At 32.2% G+C, this 8,452-nt stretch overlaps 1 protein-coding gene across 1 annotated transcript; it reads left to right on the forward strand.

Moving 5' to 3' along the window:
- The first annotated feature begins 2,265 nt into the window (after positions 1-2,265).
- LOC112035358 (alcohol acyltransferase 9) lies at positions 2,266-5,113 on the forward strand. The gene is made up of 2 exons (XM_065767205.1): positions 2,266-2,504; positions 4,056-5,113. Exons 1-2 carry the CDS (start codon positions 2,385-2,387, stop codon positions 4,977-4,979), a joined length of 1,044 nt encoding a protein of 347 aa, XP_065623277.1. The 5' UTR covers positions 2,266-2,384; the 3' UTR covers positions 4,980-5,113.
- Positions 5,114-8,452: the final 3,339 nt, after the last annotated feature.

Genomic DNA, 8,452 nt, shown 5'->3' on the forward strand with positions numbered 1-8,452 from the left:
ATGCCAAATATATTTCACTGTTAAAGATTTTATTTATTAGATTTGAAAGTACACCACGTGTCTTTTGAAATAGATCTATTTCAAATATAGAGGATTCGCTTTTAAATTTGTAATAAACCATGAAATTGATCAATTTTGAATAAAGAGAATCCTAATACAAGATAGACAGGTAACTTTCCAAGCTACTTGTACATCTTTATAAATATAAACCTTATGTTAAAACACTTTTCAATCTCTAACTCGTGTTATGATAATCTCCATTTGAAATTGATCCATTTTTTAATTTAAATTAATTATTACAATTTACAAATCTAAAGGTGTAGTAATGCCATGTCATTTAAAATTTTACCTAATGTGATATTTTATATATTATCAGATTCACGTATTAAAATATTGATTGTGAGAAGGAAGCGAAATAAAGAGGATCATGTTGGAACAATGACACTCTAATTTTTAAAGCAATAAGTCCAAATATATCCTCTCCCTTCTTCTTTTTTACCCTATTGTTTTTGGTCATATATCATTTTCTCCAATGTGTGATTTTGGGAGTAACATTATTTTTTTAAAATACCTATGATCTTGGAAGTTACATTACTTGTTATTGATATGAATTTGATAAAGATAAGGGATGGCCATGAGGTGGGGTGGGGCCAAAGGATGGGTTGTTGCCCTTGCTCCACATAGTTTTGTCTTGCCCCATACCCGTCCCACTCTACATGATGGGAAAAGTTTTCTTACCCCATCCTCATCCTTTGGGGCCTTGCAAAACCCCACCCCACCCCGTAAAACTCTATTTCTTATTAATTTTCCCATAGCTAGTAAAAAAATTTAGTAAAACTTTTTTCATTAATAAAAATATACTTGAAATTATAAGTAAATTTATTCCATCAAATCAAACTAATTTTTAGCAAAAAATGAAAAATATTATTGAAGTGTTTAACAAGACAATATCACAACAACAAAAAATCTCATAATACAAAATCAAAAATTCAATAGTATATAAATTTGTTTCTAATAAAGACAAAAGAAAACGTTAAAATTGATACCTTATTTCCAACATTGCTAGAGAGAAAAAAGAGGCAAGGAGCCATGTTGCGTAGAATAAAATAAGCTAACGATATATTTGTTTAAATAGTAGGATTTTAGGGTATAAAAAATTTACAATTTAACCATTATCAATGTGGGGCGAAATGGGGCGGGGTGGGTCTGAAAGTCTTTCTATCCTTGCCTTGCCCCACGGTGCGGAGATAACATCTTGCCCCATCCCCGCCCCACTACCTTTGCGGGATGGAAAAAATTCGCGTGGGGTGAAGCGGGAAGGGGCGGGGCAAAATTGTCATCTCCTATTTAGATAAGTGCATAACTTATGTGCAATATATTAAGTTTTTTGATTAAAATTCAAACACCTAATTGCATGGGCTAATAAAACACAATTAAACAATATCATTATTTTCAAAGATAATTAAATAGAAACAAAATTTATTAGTTAGATTTCTCCTTTCTTGCTGTTCAAATGGATGTTGAAGTTATAGTTTTTTTTTTTTTTTTTTTTTTTTTTTTTTTTTTTTTTTTTTTTTTTTTTTTTTTTTTTTTTTTTTTTTTTTTTTTTTTTTAATTTCTTTTTTCAGTTGGATGGTTTATTAGCTGGCCCTTTTTTTGTTTTCTTTTACTACATTTCATATCCTTTTCCTCAAAAAATTGAAACTGCAGTCGTCTTGTTAGTAGTTTTAATCTGTTTGGAGATATCATTGTCTTATTTATGAGCAGAATATAATATAAGAAGGTTCTTCCGTTTTCCACTTGGAGTGGAAGTTCGCATACTGACATTATTACAACGATGGATCTAGTTGTGTTGTGTTGTGCTGTTCTCTCTCTTTTGGATATCAATGGTGTCAGAAACAATTAGAGTTGGTCGCTTTTTTTCCTATAAATTTTCACTAAGTTTAATTACAATATTTTTCATAGTTTTTATCTTAAATGTTGACATATATAGTTTATTATGAATTGGTATTTAATACAAAGCACGGTAAGCGAACTCAAATAAAAATAAAAGTAACATAATCATAACAAACTATGTTAACGGTTGTAGANAACTCCCAGATTGTTGCTATGCAAACCAACCCATCTTAATTTGCCCAAGTACCCCAACTCCAAAGCATTCATTGTATCTCTCTAATCTTGATGACCAAAAGTTCCTTAGGTTCTCCATTAAATATCTCTACCTTTTCAAGAAATCTGTGAGTTCAGACAACTTGAAATATTCTCTTTCCAGAGTTCTTGTGGATTACTACCCATTAGCTGGGAGGTTGAGAGCCACTGCTGAGGATGAACAGAAGTTTGAAGTTGATTGTAATGGAGAAGGTGCTGTTTTTGCTGAGGCTTTCATGGACATCACTGCTGAAGATTTTCTTCAAATTTCCAACACACCAAACAGGTCTTGGAGAAAGCTCTTGTATAGGGTGGAAGCTCTCACTTTCTTGGATGTTCCTCCTCTTGTAGTTCAGGTCTTATTTCTTTTCTTTTGTTATGCCAATGTTTCTTTTGTATTCTTTGCTTTTCCTTATAGCATCTCTCTTCATTTTTTCCGGGTTTGTGGTGTTTTAAAAATTCAAGCCCAAAAAGAAGCCCCCCTTATAAATCTTTTAATATAAAAAAGATTCACTTTAAATTTCTTTATATTAACCAAGAGCTCTTGTTTCTTTCAAGATTAAAAAACCTACTGTCTTTGAATTATGACTTTACTATTATTTTCCACATGTTTTGGTCCTTTGTTAATCCATTTTATCCAAGAAACTTAGCAAATAACCGGTTGTTAAGCTTAGTGCTGTAATTATAGTTCTAGCTCTTCCACTTTGAACAATCTCTTTCAATCATATATCCCTTCAGCAAATGATGCTGCCAAGTCAAGTGCCGACCTAACAATACACTAAGGTGCATAAATAAAACCACGTCGCTTTGAATGGTGCCTTGCTTAATTTGCAACATGCCTGCTGGTCAGGACAGGGCTCGTTTTGTCTTTTCCATTGACTCACACTGTCAGTTTGTCAGACATGCCCAATCATTTTTTAAATTTTAGGGAAATTTCACATAGGTACTTGTTATTTTCACCTAGTTTGGGTTGAGAGTGAAATTAAATTTTGACTAATTTTACTCTACTCTCATCTTTTTCTTCGATCCAAACAGACCATTAAAAACATCACTATATTAGCATATAATCAATTGTTTGAAATCACTCTAGCCATACCTTCTTCTTCTTTTTTTTCTTTCAAGAATAAAGATAGCAATTTGGCTATACCTAATTACCTTAATTTCTACCGAACATAAGAAAACAAACACACGCACCCAAAAAATAAAAAATTCACAGACAAAAGAGTAAAAACTAAAAAGTGTACCATAGATAAAAATACTAGTAATGGCAAGTTACTAAATGGCTTCGGTTTGAGTGACACAAGTCATATGTTCCCCATATGTATGTTCCTATCAAGATAATGACCCAAAAGTAGGTGACCCTACCCAAAAACGCTGAAATTGCTCCTGGTTCTTCTGTGCCTTTCACGAGCTCAGTTGGTGAACTTTGGGTTGTGTATGGTGTCTAATTAACACTAATGGTATCTGAAGAGAAGATGCTGACATGACATCATATTTTTCTTACTAAGGATATGATCTGTTGTGATTAAGACTTTCACCTAACTAATTTATGTTATTATACATCAATCACAATGAATTGAAAAATTATTGTGTATTTTAGAATAATTTTTAAGTGCTCTTAGAACATAGAATAATACTCTTTCCTCTCACATTTACAGTAAAATTTACCCATTAAATTCATGATAAGATTCACTATGAATATAAAAAAAGAGAGCAAAATTTTTTTGTGCTCTAAAAGAACCTACTAGTTTTCCTTTTAGAACTATATTCTCCCTCACAGAAGAGTGGATCTCACGTTTACGTGAGAAATGAAGTTTAATCCTGGAGTACACAGTAACAGCCCAACCAATTACATCAATCATCAATGTTTTCCTCACCTTACTGCAATCTTAATTTGTTTTTTTAAGGTGACGAATCTACGCTGTGGAGGTATGATCCTGTGCACCGCGATCAACCATTGTCTATGCGACGGAATTGGCACATCACAGTTTTTACAAGCATGGGCCCACATCACGACCAGGCCGAATCTTGGTCTACCAATCACACCGTTGCACAGCCGCCACATGTTAAAACCTCGAAATCCCCCAAAATCAAGTTTCACTCATCCTGAATACACCAGAACTAATTCCAACGATAACAATACTATTGACATGGTCAAGTTCCTTCAGTCTCAGCCGCTCGTTCCCACATCCTTTACCTTCACCACCTCTCATATCCTTCACCTCAAGAGGCAATGTGTACCTTTGCTCAAGTGTACAACCTTTGAAGCACTCGCATCTCACACATGGCGTTGTTGGGTTAAATCACTGGACATGTCACCCTCACTCAAAGCCAAGCTCCTTTTCTCAGTTAGTGTTCGAAAAAAAATGAACCCAGAATTACCATTAGGGTACTATGGAAATGGGTTTGTGCTAGGATGTGCCCAAACCAATGTGAAGGACTTGGTCACCTCTAACTTGTACCATGGTGTGAAGCTAGTGCAACAAGCTAAATCTACTCTCAATGATGAGTACATAAGGTCCGTGATTGATTTACTGGAAGATAAATCGGTGAAAACGGACCTAACCACAAGTTTGGTTATATCACAATGGTCAAAGTTAGGATTAGAGGATTTGGATTTTGGAGAAGGAAAGCCACTACATATGGGGTCTCTGACAAGTGATATTTACTGCTTATTTTTACCGGTTATTGGTGACTTTGATGCAGTGAGAGTGCTTGTGTCTATGCCAGAGGGCATTGTGGAGAAATTTGAGTATTTCATGAAAGACTTTTGGGATAAAGAAGATAATGCAGATGCCAATGGCAATGGGTATCATGGAGAAGATATATAATGGATTTGATCTAAAGGAGCCTATGTGTTTTTTACTCTTTTTCGCCTCTCAAATAATTATTGGAGCAACTCATTGACTCATTGTAATTGGAGCATCAAAAAGTATAATCGGACTGCCTAGTTTTAGAATGTTAATGCTATTGCTTCCATATTTGCAATCTCATAGTATAAAGTTTGTCCCACCAAGAATCGCTTTGTAATATGACATTATAATATTAAAATATAAATTCAGAAAAAAAAAAATTAAAAAATACAACATGACTCATGGCTCTTTCCTTTTCTTTTTTCTCCCAACGATTGAGCTATGAAATGGGATGGTTCTTCTCCTAACTCATTAGAAGAATAAAATCTCTCTTAAAGGCTCCATCTATGTGTGATGATTAGTTATGATCTCAATATACAATTTTATATATACGATATTGAGGAGCCGATCTTCACAACTAATCAAATTTATTTTTAAAATTTTAATAAAAAGATATTAAGAGATAGAAACTATTAGAACAATGATTAAATTTATTATTTTCTAAGCTTTTAAAATTGATGGGCAATCTACTGTTGTATCATAGCAGGTGATTTTGAGTTCAAACCTTAATTTCATTGTGTCCCATATAAAAATGTCTTATTTAAAAAGTTAAAAACATAACGTGGTTAAGTTGAATCGATTTGTTATATGACATAAATATACTAAAATATAAAACTACTCATTGTTTATCGTTGTATCGTAGCAGATGATTTTGAGTTCAAACCTTAATTTCATTCCGTCTCATTCAAAAAGTTTAAAACATAACGGTTGGGCTATAATTATTAAAGAAGAATCTGAACTCACATGTTCAATGGATTATTAGAATAATTGCTAAACAACCAAGATCATTATCGCTCGACTAATTAGCAAATCTTGGTATTCATAACAGAAACATTTAGGATTCAAATTTCTTATCCCTCAACTATCAAATTATCATTAAAAAAATAAAATATTTTTAGACTACTTTTAAAATTTTCATTTCTTAAAAAAAACTAATGTTAATTTATCAACTAATTAGCACATCTTGGTCTTCATATGAAAAACATTTAGGATTCAGATCTCTCATCACTAGACTATCGAATATCATTATATAAAAAAAAAAGACTAATGTTAAAATTTTCATTTCTTAAAAAGACTAATGTTAATTTATCTAAAAAGTTCTTTTACAAGTACAATAAAATATCGCAATATTTTCACGAGAAACTAATATGTCAATTTGTTGGAGATCAAAATATAATAAAAGAAAAGAAAAGAGAAATATATTGAGACTCACCACAACTCAAAATAAAAGTATTATAAAAATACAGTAAAATTTTTTGGTGTGCTCCTAAAATTTTTCTTTATAAAAATAATTAAACATCAGGGCCGTACATAGCACAATAGCACATGCAATGCAATTATTTACATGTAATGACAAATGTCAAAGAATATTCCCACCACTAAATAAATTAGGCAATTGTTTTCACGTTTGCCCATAAATTCTCTATGGGATTTGAGTGGTGAATGGCTGGTTACAAAAATGGTAACTTTAAAGAAAAAATTTGCTAGATATCTTGATTTTAGAAAAATTTTAGGAAAGTAACACACTGATGAAACTATTTTGTAAGTTAGACTATTTTTTGGAAAAGTTTGGCAAACTCGATTTTGAGCAACTCGAGTTTGGCAAACTCGAGTTCCATTTAATATTGCAGCACGAGCAAGACTTAGGTATAGTACTTACATGCTATTCCTTAGGTTCCCTTTTTAAAATTCTGTCATGTGAATTTTTTTTTATAGGAAGGAAGTGTATTTTTTAGTTAAGTAGCTACATGGTTGAATCTTAAGAAGGGAACCTAAGAAACAATACCTAAGGTATTGTTCTTTATGCGATTTGAGTGGTGAATGTCTGGTTACAAAAATGGTAACTTTAAGGAAATAATTTGCTAGATATCATGATTTTAGAAAAATTTTAGGAAAGCAACGCACTGATGAAACTATTTTGTAAGTTAGACTGTTTTTGGCAAACTCGAGTTCCATTTAATATTGCTGCACGAGCAAAACTTAGGTACAGTACTTAGGTGCTGTTCTTTAAGTTCTCATTTTAAGATTCTGTTATGTGGATTTTTTCTGATGGGAAGGAAGTGTATTTTTTTAGTTAAGTAGTTATATGGCTGAATCTAGGCCTGTTCAAGGATATAACGACACCGACAAAACCGGTTTGACCACACTGCTCTACCCCGCTTAGGGCTCCGCTTAAGGTTTCCGGCATGGTGGTCAGAGGTAGATTTTCAGTGCCGATGTCAGACCGGTGCGACTGTCGATGCTGAGATGTGCACACCGCCGAGAACCGAACTGCACCGAGTATGTTTAATATATATATATATATATATATGTATAATTTTGTTTGTAAGTTCTTTTAACTGAGATGTGCTCTCAGTTTCTCACGAACAACATGACTCATGGCTCTTTCCTTTTCTTTTTTCTCCCAACGATTGAGCTATGAAATGGGATGGTTCTTCTCCTGACTCATTAGAAGAATAAAATCTCTCTTAAAGGCTCCATCTATGTGTGATGATTAGTTATGATCTCAATATACAATTTTATATATACGATATTGAGGAGCCGATCTTCACAACTAATGAAATTTATTTTTAAAATTTTAATAAAAAGATATTAAGAGATAGAAACTATTAGAACAATGATTAAATTTATTATTTTCTAAGCTTTTGAAATTGATGGGCAATCTACTATATCATAGCAGGTGATTTTGAGTTCAAACCTTAATTTCATTGTGTCCCATATAAAAAAGTCTTATTTAAAATGTTAAAAACATAATGTGGTTAAGTTGAATCGATTTGTTATATGACATAAATATATTAAAATATAAAACTACTCATTGTTTATCGTTGTATCATAGCAGATGATTTTGAGTTCAAACCTTAATTTCATTCCGTCTCATTCAAAAAGTTTAAAACATAACGGTTGGGCTATAATTATTAAAGAAGAATATGAACTCACATGTTCAATGGATTATTAGAATAATTGCTAAACAACCAAGATCAATATCGCTCAACTAATTAGCACATGTTGGTATTCATAACAGAAACATTTAGGATTCAAATTTCTTATCCCTCAACTATCAAATTATCATTAAAAAAATAAAATATTTTTAGACTACTTTTAAATTAGGCAATCGTTTTCACGTTTGCCCATAAATTCTCTATAGGATTTGAGTGGTGAATGGCTGGTTACAAAAATGGTAACTTTAAAGAAAAAATTTGCTAGATATCTTGATTTTAGAAAAATTTTAGGAAAGCAACACACTAATGAAACTATTTTGTAAGTTAGACTATTTTTTGGTAAAGTTTGGCAAACTCGATTTTGAGCAACTCGAGTTTGCCAAACTCGAGTTCCATTTAATATTGCTGCACAAGCAAGACTTAGGTATAGTACTTACATGCTATTCCTTAGGT

The sequence above is a fragment of the Quercus suber genome, unplaced genomic scaffold (assembly GCF_002906115.3).
Source record: "Quercus suber isolate HL8 unplaced genomic scaffold, Cork oak 2.0 scaffold_784, whole genome shotgun sequence".
Taxonomy (NCBI): Eukaryota; Viridiplantae; Streptophyta; class Magnoliopsida; order Fagales; family Fagaceae; genus Quercus; species Quercus suber.

What these genes read in the sequence shown, in the direction of transcription:
- LOC112035358 (XM_065767205.1), top strand. Translation starts at nt 2,385, where the DNA reads ATGGACATCACTGCTGAAGATTTTCTTCAAATTTCCAACACACCAAAC. An exon ending in TTCCTCCTCTTGTAGTTCAG is followed by an intron (nt 2,505 to 4,055) that starts GTCTTATTTCTT and finishes TGTTTTTTTAAG; the next exon opens with GTGACGAATCTACGCTGTGG.